This window comes from Pyrus communis, chromosome 1 (genome assembly GCF_041283825.1).
Source record: "Pyrus communis isolate YQ-2024b chromosome 1, ASM4128382v1, whole genome shotgun sequence".
Classification (NCBI taxonomy): Eukaryota; Viridiplantae; Streptophyta; class Magnoliopsida; order Rosales; family Rosaceae; genus Pyrus; species Pyrus communis.
Window position 1 is genome coordinate 12,203,742 of NC_142565.1, and position 27,123 is coordinate 12,230,864.

The 27,123-nt window shown below is 37.6% G+C and overlaps 1 protein-coding gene, 4 long non-coding RNA genes and 1 pseudogene across 7 annotated transcripts; 5 read left to right on the top strand and 1 right to left on the bottom strand.

Annotated features, from left to right (window-relative positions):
* Positions 1-1,116: 1,116 nt before the first annotated feature.
* LOC137719432 (putative ripening-related protein 1) lies at positions 1,117-1,686 on the bottom strand. 3 transcript variants are annotated; one of them, XM_088681969.1, is made up of 2 exons: positions 1,573-1,686; positions 1,117-1,491 (listed from the first exon to the last, which is right to left on the bottom strand). In XM_088681969.1, exons 1-2 carry the CDS (start codon positions 1,684-1,686, stop codon positions 1,117-1,119), a joined length of 489 nt encoding a protein of 162 aa, XP_088538095.1. The 3 variants fall into 3 exon arrangements, with proteins under 3 accessions (XP_088538095.1, XP_088538118.1, XP_068314571.1); XM_088681992.1 differs by having other exon boundaries at positions 1,117-1,468; positions 1,556-1,686; XM_068458470.2 differs by having other exon boundaries at positions 1,117-1,686.
* Positions 1,687-11,703: 10,017 nt separating this feature from the next.
* Positions 11,704-14,191, top strand: LOC148699181 (uncharacterized). Its single transcript, XR_015964799.1, has 3 exons — positions 11,704-13,179; positions 13,757-13,844; positions 13,983-14,191. It is a non-coding gene; the product is annotated as an uncharacterized LOC148699181 (long non-coding RNA).
* A 409-nt stretch (positions 14,192-14,600) lies between these two features.
* Positions 14,601-16,027, top strand: LOC148699182 (uncharacterized). Its single transcript, XR_015964804.1, has 2 exons — positions 14,601-14,884; positions 15,577-16,027. It is a non-coding gene; the product is annotated as an uncharacterized LOC148699182 (long non-coding RNA).
* Positions 16,028-16,195: 168 nt separating this feature from the next.
* LOC148699183 (uncharacterized) lies at positions 16,196-16,983 on the top strand. The gene is made up of 3 exons (XR_015964801.1): positions 16,196-16,284; positions 16,433-16,558; positions 16,858-16,983. It is a non-coding gene; the product is annotated as an uncharacterized LOC148699183 (long non-coding RNA).
* Positions 16,984-18,238: 1,255 nt separating this feature from the next.
* LOC148699184 (uncharacterized) lies at positions 18,239-18,548 on the top strand. The gene is made up of 2 exons (XR_015954452.1): positions 18,239-18,309; positions 18,454-18,548. It is a non-coding gene; the product is annotated as an uncharacterized LOC148699184 (long non-coding RNA).
* A 6,411-nt stretch (positions 18,549-24,959) lies between these two features.
* LOC137720116 (kiwellin-1 pseudogene) lies at positions 24,960-25,532 on the top strand (annotated as a pseudogene).
* The last annotated feature ends 1,591 nt before the right edge of the window (positions 25,533-27,123 follow it).

The following is a 27,123-nucleotide window of genomic DNA, read 5'->3' on the forward strand; positions in this document are numbered from 1 at the left end:
ATTAACGAAATGGATAATGCTAGGAGACCAAATTTTTAAACTAAATTTGCAAACCAAATGATCACGTTAATTAACACTTGAGTAATAATCTAATTATCATTAACATCATTTGGTTTACAAAATTTAGTTTAAAATTTTGGTCTCCCTCGTATTACTCTAACCAATCATAGGAATTCTGTGTGGTGCATAATAAATGGAGTTCCAATGCTAGTGCATTGAATGGTATTGTTTCGACTTCCAGTGATAGTGTGGAGTTAATTCTTGGACTCATTATGATGTTTCATCCATGCATATAAATAGGAGTGGCATTTCACCATTGTGAATCATCCCAAAAAGCAAGCATACCACTCCAAGTGAGAAAGTGAGAGTTTCTAAGTGTTGTTCCACTCCAAGGTTGAGAGGGAGAGTGTTCAACCACAAATTGTGTCAGTGAATGTTATACATTCTTGTATTCATTAAGTCTTGTCTTCGGCTTGGCAAGATGTTTATTGTTGTACTCATTATTTTGATATAGTGCATGGAAGGTTGGTTGCTGCCCAATGGACATAAGCACAAATGCCTAACCATGTAAATTCTTGGTGTCTATCTTTCTACGTCATGTTTTCTCTAACATGTAGTTCTGTCAAACAGTTATAGAATAAATAGTATAGGAGACATGTGAAACCCCATCCCGAATTATGCAAGTTCCTTAATCTCGATAGTCCTAAATGAGTAAACTTCATATACATAAACCTGTAGGAAGATTATTAGCGTACGTAACTGAATTTTTTAGCCAATAAAGCAACCTTACTAATATATCATTGTTCATTATAAGATATTGGTTTACTTTGAACATGTAGGTTAACATTTCAAGCAGCTCATCTCTATATGATAAGAAAAAATAGAAAACAGAGAAGTCCATGTTTAATATTGTTTTATAACTTCACATAAACAAAATAAGATGATAGAAGATTCAGTACATGTGCTCACATAAACCAAAGTCAATGCTCTATATTGACTTCTATAATATACACATAACATATATATATATATATATATATATATATATATATATGTTAGAGAATACATTCCATAAACATAGACAAGACGCAACATGATAGATTAAACCTAATGTAACTAAGCGTCGGACCATGTAATATCTAGGCCACCCCAGCTGTCCTCCGACACGCCCAAGGCTTTCCAGACAGCCTTTGAGGCATCAACAATGTTGTTAGGACAAGGAGGTTGATAGTCATGGTCAGCATCACATCCCTCAGTAGAGTCACACTCATCCACCACCATGGCCACCACACTGCGCCCGTTGCCATTAATTCTGATGTGGTTATGGCACCTATCTCCGTTGCTGTACCACCCAGTCGACAATGCCACTACTGGTGTGTTGTCATTGTGGTATTGATTATCACATTCTGATGGACCACCGCCATCTCCACCTTTCTCGAAACTGTTAAGAGTGAGGTAGGCCTTGGTGCTCCCACCAGACAACGGCGGTGAACATGTGTAGGTTGGGTACATTTTGCCAGCCTTACAACAATCAGAGTCATTTTCCTTGTTGCATTGTCCTGGAGGGGCCTTCCTTCCTCTAATTTTGCCGCTTGGACGACATTGTTGAGCCTCAGTGACTAAGCAAATTGCTGAAAGGAAAATGACTAACAAGACGATAGACCTCTTTGAGAAAAAGCTCTTCATTTTTCTTTATTTTTCTGTCCCTAGCTCTAGTTATGGTAGCGAGTTCTTGTGTGGGATGCCTGATGCATAAAAGCAATTTGGGGTGGTTATATAGCAAACTACTCACCAGAAAATACTAAACACTTGTCAACAAATCTTTTGGAATGCAATTTTATATTACATTCCATCTGCATTACGCCAACGGCCTAAATCATTTTTTTAAGTAAGGGTAAATCTACTGTCCTACTACTAAACTATGCCACGATATACTCGAAACAAAAAGTTATGCTAAGGATCAAAATCATAAACTTCCAGTGGAATTTTGTGGTTTATATGCGAAAGAGTTGATCCTTATATTGGCCTTACAAGTAGCCCTGGACAGTCCAACAGCGATTTGTTTGAACTTCAAACAGGAAGCGACCACATTTAGTAGGGAACGTTATTGGCACTTCAAAAATCTTATTTTACACTTCAAACTTTCTATATTTGGATAGAAAAATACACTTGTGAGGAGTGTAGAATGAGATTTTTGGATTACCAATAACACTTCCCTTTTAGTATACATAAAATACGCAATTTTAACCCCAAGTTAGTCATACTGTGTATAATATAAACTTGCAAATCAAATATTTGTACTCACAGACTGCAGGCCGTGACAGCAATCTCGGTGACTTTTAACATAGTGCGATCTTTCGAAAATTGTAGTATTGCCAGCTAGTGTTGTTTCCAAGCTCTTGTTTGAAAATAAACACTGGGCCCAAGTCCCGACCCAATTCCTGCATAGAACCACTAGAGGCTTGTTGGGTATTTAATTTTTGTACAAATAAACAGTATTGACCCAATATTTAGAAATGATCATGATATGACAGCTAGGGACCGCAAACCTACTATTGATTAGGCTAGGGGTAATACATTAAGCGACCCGGGTGGTTTCGGGATCACCTGGAAATCCAGATAAGTGGATGTAAGGACTAGGGGTGGGTTCAAAAAACCGAAAACCGAAAAAAACCGAAAACCGAACCGGACCGAGACCGAAAAAAACCGAACCGAAAAAAAAACCGAACCGAAATTGTCAAACCGAACCGAACCGAATCTGACCGGTTCGGTTTCGGTTTTTGAGGCTCGGAAACCGAACCGAACCGAACCGAACCGAAATATATATATATATAATTTTTTTGAATATTTATAAATAGTTTAGTCATACAATCATAACAAAACAGAACCTGTTGCCATGTTGGTTTCAGTGAAACTTTACAAGCATGGAGGCATGGGTTCGAACCCTCATGCCTCCAGGATTTGTGAGATTTTTTTTAATTTTTTAATCTTTTTAACAAAACCCTTAAGTGTAACCCTAACCCTCCTCCTCCTTATTTTTCATTCCGCCTGGCCTATTAATATGAATGTGAACTTTCATATTTCCTTTTTTTTTTTTAAATAATTTTGGAGGGAGGAAAAAAAAAAAAAAAAAAAAAAAAAAAAAAAAAACCGAAAAAAACCGAAAACCGAACCGAAAAAAACCGAACCGAAAAAAAACCGAACCGAAAAAAACCGAAAAAAATTTGAACCGAACCGAACCGAACCGAAATTTCGGTTCGGTTTCGGTTTTGAGAAAAAACCGAACCGAAAAAAACCGAACCCAGCCCTAGTAAGGACCTCTTAGGACTATCCAAATTTGGGGATGTGGTGGAGGAGAAGGTTCTCCAAATGATTAATAAAGAAGAAGAAGACTATTCTGTTTTTTGAAATACTTGGCCAAAACGACATCATATTGAGTCAAGTTATTTAAAACAAAATAATTAAAAACAAGTATTCTTATTAACCTATGCGAGGGAGACCTTTTTTAATTAGGGGAAAAAAATAACAAGTGTCTATTACTTTTCCTCCTACATACCCAAGATCTCCATGTTTCCAACTGTCTAAATTAATCATATAGGATGTTAAAATTGATGCATAGTGGATGGAAAATTTAGATTCATAATAGATTATATACTCTTATTTTGTTATGATTGTTTGAAATTGTTTGGATCATATGTTAATTAGTTCATACATATTCTTTTAGCTTCATGAATTGATATGGTTTTTAGTGTTGCCTAATTGACATGTGTAAAAATTAGAAGGATAAAAGAAGACAAAAATACCCTTGAGGCATACCGGGATTCCTACGCACGAGCAGCAGATAATCATTACTCAACCAAGTCAAAAGTGCCCAAAATAGGTAAACAATTCAAAACCTATTTCATCCACCCTCATCAAATCCTCTACACAAGGTAACCCCCAAAACATTCCTTTTAAATTATGTTAATTGGCTAATTAAAGGATTTATTACCTAATTAATCTATTAATGGCCAATTAAATTACCAATTATACCCAAAATACACAAGGGCCGGTCACCTTCTCTCCCAAGGGGACCGGCCATGCACTATATATTCAACCTCATTTCCTCTAAAAACCTAGGTATTCACTCTTGCTAAAATTCTCCAAAATTCTCGAACACTTTTCTTTCAAAATTCTAACTTTGGCATCGAAGGGCGTGTGAGGTTCTTGGCTTTGACCTAAGGTGTTATTTGTTTTGTAGGTGCAATTTTGTCCAAGATCAAGGAGGAAGAAATTTGCATCCACAAATTGGTGATTTTATTGAGAGTTGAGTCCCACACTCGTAGAAGACTCTCGCATCCAAGGTTTTTCTATTTTCTTGTCCATTTGTAGATTTTTCATACATTCTTACTTTTAGAATTTTTTTATTTACAAAAATTCTTTGATAAAACGTAAAAGAGAAGTACAATGGCTAGAAATTTAGAAAATTCAACAAGTGAAAATTCCAATATTTAAGAGATGGGACCGCGGCGATCCATAAGGCTAAATGTGACAATAAGTGAAGTGGCACCACTACCATGAGTTTCCATCACGGGAACCACCACAATGGCCACCACAATAGCCACCTGTGGCGAGGTCCATGGTGTCACCACCATGACAGCACCAAGACCATGGCCCAAGCCATGTCACTCCAATCCTAAGCCTCCCACTTACGTGCGCCACACGTTGAGTAGCCCACTTCCGTGGCCTAGCCTGCTTCCTTCCCGTAGCCCATTCTCTTGGCCCAGCTTACTCCCGTGGCCCAACCTGCTCCCGCCGAGCAGCCCACTCGCGCAGCCCAGTTTGCTTCTGTGGCTTTCCAAGTAGCCAATCGATCCAAGATTAGTTTAACCGTCCTGGCTTCAAATTTCCGGACCGACGATTGAAATGGAAGCATTTTCACCTCATTTTTCTGCGGATTTGACATTTCCTAACTCAAATCTCGCTCCCAGAGTCTACCACACTTCCACTACTCAAGGAGACACATTCTTTCCAAGCTATTCCAACCCAGACGAGGTGTCCCGAAGTAGGACAAGGGCAGACAAAGAACCTCTCCAGTAACGTCCTGGCAAGCAGCCACTCGACCAGCCACAAATCGAGCGTTTGGGCAGTGTACACTCCCGATTAGGCCCCCGAGATAGTGTATGCTCCCGTTTTAGCAAGTGGATGAGTGTGCACTCTCGACTAAGCCTACGAACGAGCGTACATTCACGGTTGGGGTCACACACCGATAGTCAACATGAGCAACCTTCCAGGCTAAGTGTTCATTCGCGACTAAGCCCATAAGGAGCATCTTCCACCTCACATCGGAATAGGTAGCACGACGGACGGAGATAAGCAGTCACTCAATCCGGCTCAAAGTTCAACCGGCAGCCTGCGAAGAACTCGTTCGCCTGCTAGGAACGCATCGTATCCACATCATAGACGAGATAAACACATGGAAGAGCAGCCCAAACCAGCAAGTCACGGCTAGGGGCAGCCAAGAGTTCCGCTACCCCCAACAAAAGCAAATTCAGGAAAAAGTAGAAAGATTCTTGACCAAGCGATTGCATAATTTCCAACGCAACGAGGTCACCGACGAGGCACTACGATGGAACATGACCAACATAAGCAGGTCATCCTTCACGAACGAGATCGAAGAGGCAAAACCTCCACGTGAGTTTAGCATGCCACATTTCACATCTTTCAAAGGGGATGAAGACCCAGAGAGACACTTAAGGCACTACTGAAGCGCAATTATCCTCTATCAAAATAATGATTATCTCATGTGCAAGATATTCGCCACCACTCTGCAAGGCAAAGCGCAAGATTGGTTCTACACCCTGCCAGCATAATTTATTCGGAGTTTCATCGAACTTTCTTTAGTTTTCACCAAAGAATATGCATCCTATTGCTCGATCAAAAAGAAGTCTGACCATTTGTTCAACGTTAAGAAGAACCTAAAAGAGTCCCTTCATGACTATGTGAAGAAGTTCAAAACAAAGAAGGCAAGGATAGTCGGATACAACGACTCAATAGCTAGAGTAGCCTTCCAAAAAGGACTTCCAGCATACCACTCGTTATTCGAAAAATTGATCATGGAAGAAGATCTAACTCTAGCAGACTTTTTCGCTCTAGTAGAGAAGTATGCACTTTGGGACGAGGCTCGCCAATGCACATTCAAGGACTTGAAGAAGTACCCGATATCACCTCCCTACTGTCCAAACCGAAAGCAGTGAAGGACTTATTCGCATGTTTGATGATATTTGAAACAGCAATAAGCTCTACTATCATAGAGAAAAGCTAGGGGCCCGACTACTTGTATTCCACAGTTCAAAAGCTCTCCTCGATGCTACCAGAAATTCAAAAGCTAACTTTGGCAATAGATGTTGCAACCCGGAAGCAAGTTTTGTCCTCATCGCCCCAAAAGATTCTACATATGAGCAACATCTACGGGCAGTTGAGCACCATTTCATGCTGCGTGTCACACGGCCCTAGCCAACCTTTGCTCTATAATTTAGTTCTAGAGTGGTCCAATACCAGCAATTGAGCATCTCCTGTTATGTGTAACATGGCCCCAGCTCCGCGATTCCCTACCACGCACTCACGACCCAATAGAAAGGTCCAACGACGCCCCGGAGGTAGGGAACAAGCCCTAACCACGTCTGCTCCACCTGATGGAAACTTCTGCTATTTTCATGTCAACGGCCCGTCTAACTGCAAAGGTTCGAGAGCAGGCAAAGTCTTTGTCACCCCAGATGATTCGATACCCGAACAGGCAATCGCTCTAGGCTTTAAAGCATTTAACAACGAAGTAAAAAATGAGACCCTACTAGCAGGCCTCTGAATGGCAGAAGACTTAGTGGTGAAAAAACTCGCAATTCATTCTGATTCCTAGCTAATTACTAGCCGACCTAGGCTCCACCCTCGACCACCAACTCAAATGCTCTATTCTGGTGGTCTATAAAGTCTAAAGGTTAGCTCATGAACAAAAGAAGCGAAAATGAAGAAAAACGAAGGAAGCATGTTTATAAACATCTAGCAAAGGCCGAAAGAGTTCAAGAAAAACAAGAGCTACAAGGAAAAACAAAGAAAATCCTAAAGGCTACCTAGAAGACTACACTTCAGCAGCTTGGACATCCCACGACTACTTGGTCGCCACACCTTCAGCAGCCGCGACGCTCTTAGCAGCGACATCATCAAGCACTTCATCCCCGGCTACCCTAGCCTAGGCACCAACTTCTTTAACTACTTCACCAATGGAAGCCTCAAAAGTAAAAGCAAGCAAGTCTTCTGGAGAAATAGAGAAGGTCTTCAAACCTCGAGCCCATCATTCTCACCCTTCAGTTGCTCATTCTCCTCGAGCAGACCAACACGGAAGCGCTATAGCTCATCCACTTCCTTCTTCAGACTTTTTTTGATCTTCAGTACACCTTGAAGTTCCAACACTTGGGGTTCAAGCCTATCGACGATTCTTTTGAAGTGGATCATTTGATTATAAGCAGCAATTAACTCTTCATCCTTTGCATAAGCAACGAAATGAAGCTCAAAAACTACAAACTCAAGATCTTGAATTTGAGGTATGTAACATCTAATCTCCTTCTCTATACTTTCATACTTAACTTAGATTACGTCAAACCTAGTCTGCAGAGAAGTGGGGGCAGAAATATTAGACCCCTTCAAAGTAACGAGCTCAAAATCCAACCTCTTGATCCCCTCAGCCGAGGAATAAGTTTCAACTGTCATATTCCTTGGTAGCCTTGCTATATCTACATCATAGCAAGCAGAGCAATCATTCTATATTAGGTCGTATACTTCGTAAAGGAACTTGGGCAAACAATCCTTTCTAATGCCATCAACAAACTTAGCACAAGTGTCCATGTCTTCAAAGAAGATCTGGTTTCAAGAGCACACAAATCTCAGCAGCCTCCCCAGAAGCAGGCTTAGTGGATTTCTCACAGTTGCCCACGCGAGCAGTCTTCTCCTTCTCAGCAGGCGAATCAGTCTTAGCAGCAGAGGGAGTGGGCCTTAGTGCCACTTTAGCAGCATAGTCCATCTTATTGCTCTTCATAATAGAAAACCTTTCCGAAGGAAAATCGGACTTAGCTCCCAACGAACGTCTTGGCATAGACTTCGGCACTAGGGGCATAACAAGACCTCTACACTAAGTAATACTATCAACAATCGAATTAGCCATTCTCGACATAGCAGACGCCACAGGCTCAGATCTAGCAGCCTTATTTTTCTTCCCATTGGAAGAAGTCATGTCAATCACAAGCCTCTCGACAGCAGGCGGACCCTAACGAGCAGCAAATGAAGTCTTCAGTTTTTTCTTAACCAGCATCTCTTGAGCAGACGAGGAAAATCTCTTCTTTCCACCTTCATTCATAGTAGGCTCCACAACAGCGATCAGACGAATCAAAGTATCCGTCTTAATCCTCTTTACCTTCTCTCTCGGGAGCAACCCACATTTCTCCCGGCAAAGAAAACTAAGCAGCTAACGTTATTCACGATACTCAACAAGGGAACTCAACCCATACTGGCTTTTTCTTCATTTTTTCTCTCAGACCAGTAGGTAGGAGGCCTGCATGCCCACCATTCCAGTAGCCCATGAGGTCCGTAACCTCCTCATCTCCCTCAATCGCCAGCCTGGCCCCCGTTAGGTCCAAAAGCCCAAAGGACATAAGCCATGCGGCTTGCCTAACAATGCCCCCCAACACCTCAATCTGCGGCCCCAGCCGCGCAAGCTGCCCTTGGCTCTAGCCAAGCTGAGCAGCCCAAGCAGTGGTCTCTGCCACAACACCTCCTCGGCCCATGCCGAGCAGACTCCTAGCCCCTGCCAACCGACGTGCCGCACCACCTCGACGGCTGCCTCGTGGCAGCATTATCCAAGAAGAAGATAAGGAAAATCAATTTTTTCTTACCTCGGTGCAGCGCGGAGAAGACAAAGAAAACACCGAAACACGGTCATTTGCACGGGCAAATGTAGAAGATGCTAGGGGACGGGAAACAAATATCCTCTAGCTTTCTCTCTCTTGTAAGGTAGAATAAATCGCTCTCCAAAGTTGATTTAATAATTCACTTAAGGTGGACTTAAATAGGTTTTGAGAGAAATTTATTTCTCTTTCCTAGAAGGATCTAATTTTTAATTAAAGAGGGAATTTACATCAAAATAGGAAACAATCCTACATTTCCTAAAGCAAGAAGATCTCTACACCTGCTGCCCTTTGCTGCGAGTAGCCCAACAGGTGTGGGGGCACTTGTGGAGCCAAAAATAATCACAAGGCAACACGTGAATTTTTGGATAAAAGAGGATAAAAATACCCTTGAGGCATACTGGGATTCCTACGCATGAGCAGCAGACAATCATCACTCAACCAAGTCAAAAGTCCCAAAATAGGTAAACAATTCAAAACCTATTTCATCCAATCCTCTCCACAAGGTAACCCCCAAAACATTCCTTTTAAATTATGTTAATTGGCTAATCAATGGATTTATTACCTAATTAATCTATTAATGGCCGATTAAATCACCAATTATACCCAAAAAATACACAAAGGCCGGTCACTTTCTCTCCCAAGGGGACCGGCCATGCACTATATATTCAACCTCATTTCCCCTAAAAACCTAGGTCTTCACTCTTGCTAAAATTCTCCAAAATTCTCAAACACTTTTCTCTCAAAATTCTAACTTTAGCATCGAAGGTTCTTCGGCCAAAGCCACCCCCCCCCCCCCCCCCAAATTAATCGTGAGCGCTTGAGGTTCTTGGCCTTGATTTAAGGTGTTATTTGTTTTGTACGTGCAATTTTGTCCAAAACCAAGGAGGAAGAAATTTGCATCCACAATCATCAATGTATTAATTTAGACAATCCTATTTCAAATAGTTCAACTCCAATTTTGGATAGTTCCAAATCATCAATATTTGTTTTAAATAACAATGAAGCTATCATGACACGTTTTTTAGAGTATGAAATCTCGGCATGGAATGAAAAATTGGTAATTAAATCCGAAATTTGCTCTCTCTATATAGTCCATCTTTCCAATAATTATTACACCCAAGCCCAAATCATCAATATTTGTTTTAAATAACAATGAAGCTATCATGACACGTTTTTTGAGATTTCAAATCTCAGAACATAGAATGAAAAATTGGTAATTAAATCCGAAATTGGCTCTCTATATAGTCCATCTTTCCAATAATTATCACACTCAAGCCCAAACTCCAGGTTCAAGCCCAAATTTGCTCTCTATAATCCATCTTTCCAATCACTTAGTAATTAAGACAAAGTGTTATAAGGTGTGAGAAACTTTTAGTAGTGAGCAATGTAGGACAATAAAATAGGAAGAGATTTCTACATAAAAATTCATATATATATATATATATATATATATATATATATATATATATATATATATTCTAGGCCCTTTAAGGGAAGGGATCTCCATTTTTCAAAAAAAAAGGGGACACCTTCTTAACTATTAGATTTGACTGTAATGAAATTCTGTGGTTGAGATTAAATCACAGGCCACAGAATCTCAACCACATAATTTCATTAAATCCAAATCTAACGGTCAAGAGGATGTCCCCATTTTTTTTGAAAAAATAAGAATTCCTTCCCTTAAAGGTATATATAGAGAAAAATTCCCAACCACATTCTCCTGTTTATGTTAGCAGATGACAAAATGCATCATGAAGAAAGCTAATAATTAGCATCTCTTTGCCAACTCTTGCTTTTGCTATCTCTGGTTTGGTAAATGTTGTTAATTATAAAATTTTAATATAAATAAATAATGAAACTGAATGTGCTCGTTTTGTAAGTTTTCAAATTTTGGTTCGATTGTTAAAAAAAAAAAAAAAAAAAAAAAAAAAGAGAAACTATAATGGTTACCAAATGGGTAAGTGATTCATTATCAATATAGATCTCATGTAAAACAGATGGCTAAGTGAATTGAAGATGAAATAAACCGACGGAAATCAAAGGGACACAACAGGAATTTGTAAATTTGGCGTTCGAGCACTGATTTAGGTTCATGATACCTTTATGAAAAAAAATGACATAACGTTTCAAACCCACAACATTACCGTGATATATGGTGGATTTTGGTCATCCGATCCCGTTTAGCTTCCAGAACATCATTTTAAATTATTTAATAAAACTCAGACTTTTCGTTTGTCGTTTATTTTCGTAAGAACCTTGAGCTTCCCCAGGGGATTGTGATTAAGTTATTAAAATCGTTGGCTTCCCATGTAATAATATCATTTTCAATCAATAATCAAACAAACCTTTTAGTTTTCAACCAAAATCTGGTGAACTTCAGAACTTGTTCTTCAAGGGCTTAAGTTGGTATCCCTGTTACCCTTGTGCTGCATCAAGATCCCACCAATTAAATAATGTGCAAGATCTATGCATGACCCTTGTGACACGGAGAAAACGCTAGAATCTTACCTTCGATCCAAATATCTGATTTTTGTTACAATTGTTATTTTCATTGCAGGAAAATGTGGCGGAGACAATAATTCCCAAATCCTCCAGCTTTCGGATCATGCAAACGTCCCACCTCAAAAATGATTGTGATCCCTTATTTAACCGCGTTAACCACGTACTTCAGCTTTGGATTGTTTTTCGTTTTCGGCCAAGTCAGAGATTTCTTCCGCAAAATCATCGACTGGTGGAGTGCATTCTGTAATCATTGTACATAATTATCTATTCTAAAATTGAGGAGCAATTGACTGTTCATTGGGCTACAGTCAATTGTTTGCCTCTTGATTTCATCTTATTTACAATAAAACCATGAGAATTGGGCTGGGTTTGAAGGGTATTATTTGAACTGATAAGGGTAATTTTGTCCGGAGGGTTTAGGACGAATTACCCCTTCATTTCACCTTATTTGCAAGAAACCCATTATATGTGGACTAGGTTGGAAGGGCAATTTTGTCCTCTCGGTTTTGAGTGAATTAAGGGGTTGCCGTGTAGGGTTGCATTTGCTGTCCTTCACTGATGGTTTCGGGGAATTGAAGCTCTCACAGAGAGCGGAAGAAACAGAGAGAGAGAGAGAGAGAGAGAGACAGAGAGAGAGAGAGATGCCGAGGGGAAGACAACGCAAGGGAGAGGTATGGGTGATGGATTTCAAAAGTGGGAAAGTGGGTTTTGTCTTCTCGGTTTTGACTGAATTCGAGGGTTGTTGTGTACAGTTTCATTTGCTGTCCTTCAATGAGGGTTTCGGGGGGATGGAGACTCTGACAGAGAGCGGAAGAGAAAGAGAGAGAGAGAGAGAGAGAGAGAGATGACGATGGAAAGAGAGCGAAGGGGAGAGGTATGAGTCATGGATTTCAAAAGTGGGAGAGTAGGGATGGTCAGAGAAAACCATACGGGTTATCCGGATCTACCGCTGCATGCCTGAATTTCGAAAGATAAGTGCTTTTAAATTTTTTTTTTTTTTTTTTTCTATCAGCTTAGATTGTCACATTTCTGCCTTTTTGTTGTGGATTATTTTCGAATTTTTTAGTGTGTTAGGTCAAATTTTGGGGGAATCATCAGAGATATTTATTTCCCTTATTAGTTTTCTTTTCTCTCATTTTGCACATTGATCTCTCTGTCTGCCTGTTTGCTCTCTGTCTTAAGGTCCGTAATTTTTTTTTTTTTTTTTTTTTGGGGTTTTTTGTATGGCTTTTTTTTTTCTTTTTGTTTTCCAGGTTATAGATCTAATGCTCTTTTGTATACCAATCTTGGTTTAGTTTTCTTTTCTCTCATTTTGCACATTCATCTCTCTGTCTGCCTGTTTGTTCTATGTCTTAAGGTCGATTATTTTTTTTTTTTTTTTTGGAACCGCTTGGTAAGTGTTAAATACATCCTATAACATGACTGACTAACAAGCATGGTCGTTCAGATATACATGCAATTGAGATCACTGATTAAATCAGATTTCTTTTAAATGGAAGCAAATCTTGCCTATTAGGTGTTTGTGAAAATTCCCCAGAGAGTTAGAAACAAGGATATGATGCAAATCTGAATGTAGGCTGTTTTGGTATGTGTGTGTACGTATAGGGGTGTTATATTGATATGACATTCTGCCTAATTTATCTATTTTTTCGATTTTTCGATTGTTCGATCAAAGAAGGAAGTTCAATTTATCAAGGATCAAGGTTTCGACTACTAGACAGCATGCCGACTTCGGTTTGAGGTATGGAAGTCTCGAGCTTGCAATCTTAAATTTCTGGTTCCCGAATAAGAAATATGCTCTATTTGATCCCGAATAAGAAATGACATAGGTTTGTGGCTTCCATTGTTATTAAGTTGTATCCTTTTCTACTTGGGTTCCAAGAAACCATTATAATGAATTAATCAATTTTTTTATTCTAAGGAAGTATGTATTCATCATTTGTTTTTTTTTTTGAACAATTTCAATTAATATAATTATGACCATTTGTCTACTATTTTATATCTTCTGTTCTTTTTCCTTTTTGTAGACTCCCATTGCCATGTTGTTCTCTTGCTGCTAACTGATTTAGTTGGGGTATCTTAACAAGAGTGCTGTCTTTACGAAGTCTTTTTTGTTTTTTGTTTTTTTTTTTTTTTTTTTTTGTGGTGTTACTTTTTACGGTGGGGATATTCCTTAATTTTTTTCTTTAAAGTGAGGAAGATTTAACAACGCGTTTTTTTGTTTGTTTTGGTGGTGTTACTTTATGAATTTTTAGTTAGGAAGATTTAACAATGCCTTTTTTTGTTTGCTTTACTTTGTTATGTCTTGATAAACGCAGGTTCAGCAACAGGTTGCTGAAATGATCACTTATATAGCCTCTACTGCAAAACAATTTCCTAAGAAATGTGTATTACTTTGTCTTCTGGGTGAGCGTTCTCTAATTTAGATTAGACATGGGGACTCGAAGCTTGGTTTGTTTTCTGTGTCTCCTTCACTGTATCTGTTCTGTGGATGAACAGGTAGATGTCAACTCTAGCATTTAATGGTGTTGTGCACTTTGACAGGTATATGTGAATGGCTCACAGAGTTTTTCTGAATCTGTAGATCCAGTGGGCCCTCATGACACTGTTATATCCAAACCAAAGTTTGGCGAATTTGATATATGTTGGATACAATGGCAATCCTGCTTCAGCTATCCATGTTACTAGAAGAAGATCAGAAGATCATAAAAGGCAAAAAACAGAAAGAAATGTTAGCTGCTTCGTTTTTTGTCCTAAAATGCAGAAAAATCCCCTCTTTTAAATTCATTCATAGGAAATATGGCTTTCCCCCTTCACTATACTCAACATAGTTATTGCTCCTGAAACTACCCAATTTTCTTTTCTTTTTTCTTTTCAAACTGAGACAAAGCTCACCGTGTCTGCTATCCCTTTCCTGTTTAACTCTGGTCTATCTTCTATTTTAGAAAATATTTGTGGCAACTATAGATTTAATCTTTCATTTTGCTTTGTTAATTTGTTGTTGCCAATTTTGACCTCAGGCCTTTCTCAAAGAGCGAGACTACACCTACTGGTGAATGTTATGCAGTGAATGTCATTAACCAGATTGGGGTAAGTACTATCATATATAACACTTTTTGCTTTGAGAAGGGTAATGGGTAAAGGAGGTATGGGTATGGGTTTTTAGGGCCGGTTTCTAGGGAGGTGGTCTGGTGTCAGTGCCTTCACGGGATGGGGGTGTGTGATATGGGGGAGAGAGGAGAGGGTGTTGGTTCTGAAAAAACAAAGCGACATGTGGATTTCTGTCTTTCTATATCATGCTTATGTTGAAATGTTATACCTGCCAAAACCATTATGTTGAAATGTTGGATAGCTAAACGTTTTTTGTTGTTCTGTTTTTAGGACTTCATTAATCGTTTAGAAGCGCAGCCAATGATGTGAGAGCATAAGGGGAGCAAGCATGTGAGGTAATTTTTTTGTGTTGAATTAAGTGGTTCTGAATTCAGTCGAACATTTGTGTGCAAGTTTGGTTTCTATATCTATCGCAATTCATGCTTGCAGTGATATTATTGTAACATCAAATCCTAAAATGTATTGTGTCAAGAACCAATAAAAGGAATGTAATGTGTAAGTGAGTTTGATTATTCAAATGCAAAATTTTTAATTTTTAGAATGAGAGTTGCAATTAAAATTAACGGAGTGCTGAGCAGAAGTTTAATTGATTCAGTTTTGATAAATGATTGAAGGTTGCTCTATGATTCTTTTGCTGTTTTGATAATTATAAGTTTAGATAACGAAGGGGATAGAACTAAAATGAAAGCTTAGAATCTGGTGAATAATATGTTGGCATGTGTGTGTGTTCTCTTCAAGAGGATCAGTTGATGTTTTTAATTGTATAATTTATTTTCATTGGTCTAAATGCACGTCTGATTGCTTGCCTTCCCATAGATGATTTAAGTTAGACATCCAGAAGAATTTGTTTGCATAGGAACTTTTTTTCTTCTTTTCGCTGTGATCTGTTTGGTTAAAGGTGATGATAAAGATTTATCAACATTGTTTGTTCGGAGTTAGGTGGAAATTGGGAGGGAGTAAATTGTGATTCTAAACAGGACCATCGTGAGATATTCTTTTAAACTATGATTTATATTCTTTGCTATAGTGCGGAAGACTTAGTTGCTTGAACAAGAACGACTGCTGCAGGGCGTTCTACATGTTTTTGGCTTTCAACATTTTTGCTTCAAGACTCAGCTGCTTGAACAAGAACGAAACACCATCTTAACTACAAGGCAAAATATGTGTGGACTGGATGTTACTTCTGTTTCTTACTGAAACAGGCGTCCTGCATGTTTTTAGCTTTGCATGTTTGTGCTTGAAAACTTTGATGCTAGAATAAGAATGAAACAGTTTTTATGTTGCCTAACCTATAGGATATATATTTTGCCACATTGACTACAGGGGCAAGATTTGTGTGAACTGTATGTTACTTCTGTTTATTAGGGAACCAAAACGTTCAGTTTCGTCCTGTTCATTGTACAATGTCTTTTTATGTCAGCTCAGTTGAATGTATATAAAAACGAAGCTGCATATCGTACTGACCTCATTCACTCATCTATCCCTTTATTCATTTATGATTGTGTTGAATTTATTCAGGTAAAATGTATCTTATTCATGTAGTTCAAGTTGATGCATTCAAGTCCCGCAGCAACGCGCGAGCACATTTTCTAGTTTGTTTCTATTGTTTAGCTTTTCCTGTAATTTTATGTAAAAAAAAAAAAAAGCATTGCTTTGTTGCAAAAATCAGGGTTATGCTCAAATCTGTTTAGGACTTGAAGATTTCTATATTCGCCAGCTTTATCTTCGAATTCAGGTATTTGGTTATTGATTTGATTGTGTTATATTTCTTGAGCTATATGAAATGGATGCAGCTGGCCCTGCAATTAATCTTGAATTCCATGGAGTCCCATAAACATAATTTTGATAACTCTGGTTAATTTTTTAAAGTTTTGACTGGTCAGGATGTTTCAATGGGCTTATTGCAAGTGCTCCTGATGCTTGGTTTGATGTGGTTGAACGCTACTCCAATGACTTCAACAAAACACTCAAGTAATGATTACAAATTTCCTCCGATTTCGCAATTTCATGTATATTTCAGGCCTTTTGTTATGTTTTCTTGATTTATATTCTGATTGTGTAACTTGGCTGATGCAGGCTAACCAAAAAAACCAGTAGATGCCATAACTCGGGATCTTACAATTACCTTGGCTTTGCTGCATCTGATGAGTACTGCACACCTCGCTCTATTGAGACGTTGAAAAAATATTCCCCCAATATTTGTAGTAGCCGAGTTAATGGCTGTTGGTATACTAATACTACTTTGCAAGGAAAATTTGTGTGAACTATTTTTCTAAATGAATTTACCATGATACGCTTCTATCACCAGGCACCACGGATTTGCATAATGAGCTGGAAGAGTGTGTTGCAAATTTTGTTGGGAAACCTGCTGCTATATTTTTCAGAATGGGTTTTGTCACAAACTCTGCTATCTTTCCTGTTCTGATGGGGAAGGTTTGCATTTTTCTCAAATGTATGAGTTCTAATTTTGTGTTTACATTCCTTATCTGAATATGTGCCATTTGACTTTACAAGGAGGCTTGATTGTTAGTGATTCTTTGAACCACAATTCCATTGTCAATGGCGCAAGAGGATATGGACCTAGAGTTTGTGTTTTCCAACACAATAGTAAGTTCATTAGTTACTATATTGTATAGCGTGGATGCTGAGGATTTGTTCTTGGCATCAAATTCTACATTTCAGGGTTTAAATGATAGCGTATATTTTTATACAAAGAGAGCACACTGAGGAAGTGTTAGTTTATATTTAATTGCAAAGACGGGTTAGGCAGGAGTTTTGCAAGTAAATGACAGGTTTTTCTGTTATTTGCCTGTTTTTCTAATCCGCGTTATGGATTTATTTAATTGCTCGAATGAAAGGGCTGTTAATCAGATACGCATTTCCAATATGTTGCTTCGCTCTGTGAGATATTGATGATAACATGAATAGAGTTTTACTCATTAAAATTAAAACAAAAATATGTGAAGCTCAGGTTGGAGGTTGCACCTTTATGCATGATGGAACTAAATTACTTTTGTATCATTTATTTTTACCTGTTATTATAACAGGATTTAAAATATAGAAACATACTGTTTATAGGATATTAAGGTTGAAGTCATTTAGTTCCAAAGATGCCATAACTAATGTATAATTGAGTGAAATGCCAGTTTACATAGAGATTGTGCTTATTTGTTTTAGGTGGATTACCAAAAGGAGCTCATCAAGTATTCTGCGAACAAGATCGACCTTGATCACTTGGATATTTAAAGGAGCCATTGATAAAGGGAAGACGACGAGTTGTGAACCTGTGTGCCAATTTTGCCAATTTCCCAGACAAGCAAAAACTCTGGCACAGTGACAAGCTTTCATGTTGCGTATTTTAATTAATAGCTGTGAAACCCACTTGTGTGTCGCACCACAGACAGTCTCGCCTCCGTCCTATCCTCCTCTCGCCTCCGTCGTCTTACTCCTCCTTTCTCTGTCTCTGGAATCCTATCGTCATCTTCCTTGCATGCAAGGCTCTGGCCCTCTCAATTGAAACCAAAACGTGTTTCAGGTGCCTAACACAACCTCTCACTACTCACGTCAGTTGGTTTTTGTAATTTGAACTTTTCTTTTTGATAAATTTGTATGCTTTTTGGATTTTTTATGGTAGCTTTGGACCTTTTCTTTTCTGAATTTGTGTGCTTCTGTGGGTTTTTTTTTTATGGCAATTCTGAGGAAGAGCAAGAAAACGGAAGAACCAGTATTAGAAGATCTTCCCAAAGAGTACTATGATGATGTGAGTGCCTTTATCCTTTTACTTGACCAAATGGGTGCTCAAATTTCATGTTTTTCTGTGATTATATGAGTAAATTTTTGTATTTTGTTTTTGGGTTTTGCCAAATTCAATGTTGGTATTTATGGGTTTGGTATTGGTTCTCAGTTAACAATGACTTTGGGGAAATTGATTGAGTCTGCATTCAATGTAACTTTTCATGCAGTTACATACTGATGAAATAGAATTCAATTTTTTCATTCCCTTCTTTTTTTTTTTAAATGAAGTTACATTTATATGATGATTTACAGCATATATTCATCTTTTAGTTTCTAATTCTTCATGCAGTCTAAGCCATGAAGAATTTGATAAACCCACAATTGATAACAATGTGCGGCGGCACCAATGGTTTTGGACAAGGAACAAGTAAATACCATTTTGCTTCATTGTTCCAAAGTATTATGTAGAGATTGCTTTAATATCTTGGCTTCTTTGTTGTATGTGGGGTGTCTAAGATAGGATTTAGGAGATCTGGTTTAGGTTTTGCAGAGAGAGAGATAGGGGGTGTCCTAGAGAAATGTGGGAGGATTTAGGCAAGGGATTTCAGGGATTTGTATAGGGTTTCTTTTCTGCGATTTGCAGACAGAGAGATGGGACAAGGGTGAGAGAGAGAGATGGGAGGATTTTCTGCGAGGGTAAAGGGAATGGGTAAGAGAGGTATGGGTATGGTTAGGGGATTGGAAAAGCATTTCGTTTTGCATTTGCTTCCTCAAACCCGAGGGATTTCTACGATTGCAGAAAGGGAGAGAGAGAGAGAGATGGGGGTGTCTGTTAGGTGCCCATTAATTGTCACTTTTGTGATTTGTCCACCCTTGATTGTTGTGTGATTCATTCTCACAAACGTTCTATGCACAAGGTTTCATATTATTCCTTCCTTTTAATTTTGATATTGTTGTGCTTAATTTCTGTTTTATTTTATTGGGTGATTAGATTAACAGACCTTGGATATTTTGGTATAATAATTTCACATCATGTGTTGCCCTTTTGCATCACCTTAATTGTTCATTAGATACTAACTTTTAATTATGTTTTCTTTGGGTCAGTCTCCATCTAGTACATTTGTCCATCCTTTTGGAGTGGAGCACTATCTTTCTGATAGCATAAATGCTCTGAGAAACTGCTATGGAGACAAACAGTTGTTTACTCCGTTCTAGGTATGTTTTTCTTTAGTATTTTAGAGGGATTCTTAACTATTCCCCATTGTAATCTTTACCTTTGTATCTATCTCTCTCAAAAGACGATGAGAGTAGCAACTGTTGCAAAGCAAATTCTCAGATGTATCTAAGTATATACATACATTGGACAAAAACCGAATCTTAAATTGGGCCAGTGAGTTCTACAACATCCTAGTAATGCATATATTCTCACACTTTTGAAAGTTGTATTTCTCAGATATATTGGGAATTTACTTAGTTTTATGTCATTTTCGTAGGGCAATTTAGTAGAGATTTAGCACATAAAAGAAGATGCGTGAATCAATACAATTAACCTAATAGTGATTTGGTTCAGCGTAAAGACCACTGCTAGGGCACTCAAGTCATTTTCTTAATTTATGCACACATATATTATACGTAACCAACACATGTTTCCAAAGGATGTTAGTGTTCATGCTCTGCTGATATTTTATTCTGTTCATTTTGATTTTGTTTTTCAGTTGTGGTTATAAGATTGTTTTGTCTCTCTATGTTTTTTTTTCTTTTTTTTTTTCCCTTTGTACAGCTTTTCTAAAATTGAACTGTTGTTCTCAATTTGATTATTTGAACCGAGGCCAGTTAGGCTGTGCCTTTAGAAGGTCTCACTGCTTTTAAAGTTGAATGGTGCTAACTGAATATGATGCGTTCTTTCTTCGGTGTGTGTGAGTGTGTGTATGCAGTGTATGTGAGTGCATGCAGCGTGGTTAGGTTCATTCCCGCATGGGTTTTCGTCTTTTTTTCACTAAATGGTTAGGTTCATTCCCGCATGGGAGAGGTGTGTGTTTTTGCCATCAAACTGGTATAGACGGATCTTAATCAAATATCATGCCATAGTGTTATTTTGTTTGCATCTATGGAACTATATATTTACTTTGTTGTTGTTAACGGCTTCGCATGTTCTTTCCAAATAATGCTACCTTTTTGGATTTCGTATGAATGTCCCAGGTCGATTCTGGACCATCAAAAGAGGGATGATTGATGTCATTTGGACTGTGGGCGTCCACTTCAAAATCCCAGTAAACACGTCCTTTTCTTGATTTCAGGCCATGCAAAATCCATGGTGAAAAAATTGACCTCATGTCGTTGGTTTGTGCCTCTGTCCATCTTGGTTCTATTTGTTGCTGCTGGTTCCGATATTTCGTTGTCCTATCTATGCATGATATCAATGCTGCCACTTTTCATGTTCTTATCGATGCATACATCTTCACTCTTTTCCTTCTGTTTCTTTTGCTTAACATGGTTTCGGCTTTTTGAGATTGTGTGTTTGATTAAATTTGATCGTATGGTGTTAGAATTTAAATTTGATTGGTTTTTTTAACCAAGATTGTGCGTCCTTTGATGTGAATAAATTTTGCCGGCATTTTTCATGGTGTAATTTTTATGGCATGATCCATTGGTGTCGTGTGCATTTTTATCAACAATAATAAGCTTTTTCTCAGTATTGCAAACGAGTTTTCTTATAATTGAATATTTGAAATCCCTGGTCTGTAATCCTCTTGATTCATGGTTTTAACGCCTCTTGATAAAATAACTACAACGTTATCACTTCTTTCATCAGATAGATTTAAATATTCTACCCATTATTGACTTTCTTTAACGAGTCTCACCCATTTGTTATAAAATTAGAAGAGGTGACTTCATACCATCTCAGAGTATTGTCAGAATATAATATGATATTTGATTCTTTCTCTCTTTTTTTTTCCATGAGTCTCAATTTGTATTTGAAACAATGTTTAATAAACTTACCAGATCTTCATCGCTTATCATACTATTACAGCTTTTGTTTTAAGGTTCTGATGGATTAAGCAAAAGCTCCTCCCAATTTAGCGGAGTGAACCAAGAATTCAGGGCTTTTATTAATGACATATCACAGGCGATTTTAAGGGTACATCTAGATGCCAATCACTATGCAATTTAGTTTTTACTTTTAGCATGTTTTGAGTGACCTTTGAATTTACATGTTGAGTTGTTTTTGTTTTACTATCCTGATAGGTATGTGTATATTACTATTATGTTTATCCCCATTCTCTGATGGTGTTTACTGCATTGTTTCTACACAATCTCTAATGGTTCCATTGCTGGACATAAAAGAAATTTCAACTTTTTTTTTTCTATTTATTTATCTGCATGTTATTTTGGTTTGTTGAAATATCAATTATAGTTTGTTTTGTGCTGGATGTAAAATGTTTTTCCTTCAATGATTATATATAGCTTCAGTACATGGTGGTTAACCATGTTTTTCACGATGGATCACTTTCATTGATTGTAGGTTCGACAGAAAGTTGAAGAACACATATGATCACCTACTTTTTACGAGGTCCTGCTCATACTTAGTTCTTTATTTTAGCATAGATTTTACACTCTTACTTTTAGGGTATGTGTGTGTGTGTGTATATATGTATGTATGTATGAGTTGGCACATATGCTCAGACATGCCACCCAAGCCTAAGCATTTGAAAATGTTTGTTCTCCTTAGTGATAGAATTTGGCATCTTTCAATACACGATGGAGGTATCCAGGTCTCTCTTTTCTCTTTTTCCCTCTCCCTATATGTAGTTTAATATAATTGAACAGCTATATTTATTTAAGATTTAGTTGCGTTCGTAATTACTGAAATTTGTTGCAAGAAATTGGGGGATGAATTTGGTTTCAGGGAGAATGTTATCCTGTTTTTTTCTTATATTGCACAGAAAAAAAAAAAAAAAAAAAAAAAAACAACGTATTGGGTGCAAGTACGTGGTTTTTATCATTTATTTCAGTAGTTTGAAAGTTAATTGTGTTTCTGTTGCCGCATCATATAATTATTCAAAATGCTCTTTTTAGCATTTCAATACCATTTGCACGTCTTTGTTAGCACTTTGAATACCCTATCCCCAATTTTGAAGATCAATCAAAACAATGTGACATTGCCTCTCTGTTTTTGGTATCTTTGTTTATCTCTTTGAGAGACGAGTGCATGGTACATGTGTCTTAATTTATTCAGGTCAAATGTGTCTTATTCATGCAGTTAAGGCGAGTGCATTGAAGTCCCGCAGCAACGCATGGGCATATTTTCTCGTGAATACTATAGCAGATATATGACTTTATATATAATGAGTATTGATAGGGAGACTAAATTTGTAGACTAAATTAGCAAATTCAATTATGTGTCACCAATAAAAAAAGAGTACGTTTATTAACAATTAAGTAATAATTCAATCACCAACTTCCACGTCATTTACTTTACAAAATTTAGTCGACAAATTTAATCTCCTTAGCATTACTCATATATATTTAGTCGCCGTTAATTTTATACCAATCAAAACCAGTATGCTGTTGAAAAGTTAAAATTGTATGTCAGAATCGCATCGTATATGTCCCCTAAAATTGACTACTTGTTTGCTTATTGACTACTTGATTGCTTACTCCAACTAAGGAAACTTGGGTTTTATTGTTTCAACTTTCATATGTTTGTCACGGTATCTCTCCATCGGCAGGTTCAGCACTCCCACTGCCATATGATTCAGTTGTAAACAAGACGAAGCACAGTCAGAAGACATATATGGCAAAATGTCACCTTCAGAAGGAAGTTTAAAATCGTATATGGCTTTTCACTGGGAGATGGTAAGTGTGAAAGGAAATATTGGCCGTCATGAATTTTATACCGATTTAGCATAAACAAAATAATTAGTGAATTAGAAGAATCGCCCTGCAACTATTAGGTTTTATTGAAAAACACTTCAAGAGTTCAAATAATTAGTGAATGATTAGAAAACTCACCCCACAACTATGTCATGAGTTTAAAGTATTTTTGTCTAAATTGCGATGTTATCATATGCTTAGAAGCCGTCAAATAATCATCACATATAGCAGAATCGATATCTTGGTGCCTCATTCACCGACTGAAATAAGGATTTCAGCATACGCTAAAGGAATTGTGCACCCTTGCATTTAAATAAACTAGCTAGGGAGAAATGAGCCATCAAAGTATTTGTGTGCGCGCAAGGCATATCAACTCCCTTCCTTGTACAAACGCCCAATTGTTAAGGTGTACAAATTTCGGGCACTGGCGCAGAGCTGGTTCAAGAAAAAAAAAAAAAAAAACCCAAAATTCACTCTCTGAAAGTAATGACGTAGAAGGTTCCTATGCATATATATATATATGTGTGTGTGTGTGTGTGTGTGTGTGTGTGTGTCTGTGTGTGTTAGAGGAGGGCTCAAAATCTAGGACCTTCAACTCTCTCAGCGTAAAAGCGATTTCACTATCAAATTCCTTGTAATCAAAAGCATCCTAGCTAGAATCCAAAACTAGGCAAATACACCTTAGAATTTATCGCTCTACTACAATATTGTAGTAGGATGAGAAAGATGTCAAGGAAAAGCCACTAAACCTAGCCCAATATGGTGAATTGGTCTGAGATTGCTTCATCTTGCTTTCTCCTTTGTTTTCGTTTACTTTTAAGCATACGTCTTTTCTTTTACAACATTTGCATTAGCTTCCAGTCGATTACTATTTCGGTTTTAAGATTTGTACACTTGTTTGATTGTTTTTTTATCTGTGGAATGGTTAAAACCAGTTTTAATGCATATCTATGGCTTCTCTAGGAAAAAAAAATTGAACAAAATCTTCCTTAGCACTCGAGGCAAAGAAAGGATCTAGACTAAACCAACATCCCACTTACGGCACAATCTCTTGTTCCAGAAATTGATTAAATGCATAAAACACACGTACAAACACTCAATCACTCTCTGTCTGTTGGAAACATCAAATGGTAGAACGCTCGCACGCACCTTTTCTCTCAAGCCTTCTTTTAGCACTGTGAGCAAAACCCCATTCAGGGAAAATAATTTATCGAGGAGACCTAATAAGCCGTACATTTTGGCATCCAACATAATATTTGGCACATTTTGAAGATCTGTCTGTCCTATGTTTTATTACAAGCTAAGGAATCCAAACATCTTTCTAGTTGTTGTTGTTATTATTATTATTCCATTGATGGATCTTTTAGTATTTCACATCGATGAACCCTAAGTACCGGAATCAAACAAGCCCTCATCTCACACAGCTTGGATACCGAACGAAATAACACAAAATACAGAAGTGATACTTAATACTTAGACGTGGTGATATTCTTTAGAAGGCTTTTGACAGTCTAGGTACTATCTGCAGATAATCATATTGTACGTTTGTGATTATTTTTAATTCATATACCTCATCAATTGTATACCGATCGGTATGTTTAAGAAACAGTATACTGTACTGTACAAAGAGTACAAAAAATGTCATAATTTAACATTAAAATCCCAGCTGATTCAAGCACTTAAAGGTATCCAAAAAAACAAAAATAACAAACAACACTTCATGCATGTCCTATATATATAGCCAACTCAAGGATCCGAGTTCTTCAAACCAACATAAACCAAAGCAGGAGAAGAAAGAAGATGAAGAACAAGATTTATTCAGCTGCTTTTCTCTTCATCTTAATCTTTCTTGCTACGAATTGGTTGAGCATTGAAGCTCAAAAATGCAAACCTAGTGGCAACATTAGGGGGAAAAAGCCTCCTCGAGGACAATGTAACAAAGGGAATGACTCCGAGTGCTGCAAAAAAGGCCAGCTTTACCCCATCTTCAAGTGCTCGCCGCAGGTGTCTAAGCAAACGAAAGCAACCTTGACCATCAACAGCTTTCAAAAGGATGGTGATGGCGGCGGTCCATCAGCATGTGACAATAAGTACCACTCGGATAAGACCCTTATTGTGGCATTGTCAACGGGGTGGTTCAACAAAAGGAGACGGTGTTTAGGCCACATTACCATCCATGGTAATGGAAGGAGTGTCAAAGCGATGGTTGTCGACGAGTGTGACTCCACCACAGGATGTGATGCCGAGCACGATTACCAGCCTCCGTGTCCTAACAATATTGTTGATGCCTCTAAAGCTGTTTGGAAGGCCTTGGGAGTGTCAGAAAGTGACCCCAGACGGGGTTTTATGGATATATTCTGGTCTGATGCCTAAGTGAATGTTTTCCTCCATTTTCCAATAAAAACTAGTGTGAAAGGTTCAATGCTTTTGTTGGCTAGCTCATTCCTCATAGTGCTACTGTCTTAAAGAGTGTGAAGCTGTACAAGATGTTGTATAGGATCATCTCTCTTGTTTCTTCTTTCCTATTTCCAAGTTGTTGGTGGATAAAGTTCACTTGAATTAGTGAAATGAATAATGTTTTTTTTTTCCTGTCATATATTTGCTATGTCGTTTTTTTATTGTGTGAATGACATGTTTTGTTGTTAAGTAGTCAAATTTAGTACACTCCGCATTCATAGTATAGTCCAAATAACCAATCATTTTTAATTTGACATTATGACAATATGATCATTAATGTGATATTAACAATAAACGTCTAAATTACAATAAAATGTTAACAACAACAAAGTCTTATCCCACTAAGTCGGATCAACTACATGAATCCTAAAACGCCACTGAGCTTGGTCTTGCCCCAAGTAGCTCCAAGTACTCAATATCTTTTCTTAAAGACTTTTTTGCAAGTTTACCTAGGTCTTCGGTTCATATGTCTAAACCAACTTAACCGATTTTCTCTCATCTCATCATCAATTGCGCTTGCTCCTCCTTTACCTCAAATATCCTTGTCCTTAAATATGTCATTTCTCGTGTGCCTACACATCCAACGAAGCATTCTCAACTCTACTACATTCATTTTTTTTTTGCATGTGTTGATGCTTGACCGCCCAACATTTTATGCCATAAAGCATTGAAGGCCTTATTGTCATCCTATAAAAATTTCCTTGAGTTTTAGAGCCATACGACGATTGCACGATATAAACAACCAATGCACTTTTGCACTTCATCTGTCCAACTTGTATTATATGGTTGAGATTATGAAGTACTTTTTTCTTGTCTTTCATTGAAAAGATTAGAATTACCCGCATTCTTTGTAGCCAAAAAGTGACCCCAAAACCATAGCCACTATAGAAACTTCAATAGTTACATGTCTCCTTGCTTACATGTCCATTTAAATCTTCCCTTATAAGTAGCTTCTCCATAAATCTGTATAGACTCATTTGCATCTTATGGACTCATTTTGCATCAGTATTAGTCCCAAGTTCAGTTGGCCCTTTCAAAATCCGAAAGGATATTCTTACTAGCAATTTCTTTAATTATGGATTTTTAGCATCTTTTTTAGTGGTAACTTATCAGGTATTTGAATCAACCAAGAGCATTGTCTCACCCAGATGGTGATAAAAAAATATATATATAATATAAAATATAAAATATAAAAATAAAAAAATAAAAGCAGCTTTTCGACGTTTTTGTTACTTGATCTCTGCCGATAATCAGATTGCGCGTCTATTCATTTACCTCACTTTATTGCATTACAAAACACCAAGTACTTGAAGCAGCATACTCTCTCCATAGAAGACTACAAACATGTCATAATTTGACACCAAAAAAAACAGCTGTTTAAGGCAGTTCACTTTCTCTATATGTTACCCAATGTTTTAAAAGACGAACGCATACGCGATGTTTTTAAAACACCGATATTACCAAAGCAAAAGAAGGAAGATTGAAGAAGAAGATCATGATCAGACTT

Excerpts from the sequence above, each read along its gene's own strand:
- LOC137719432 (XM_068458470.2), bottom strand. The coding sequence starts at position 1,686 with ATGAAGAGCTTTTTCTCAAAGAGGTCTATCGTCTTGTTAGTCATTTTC.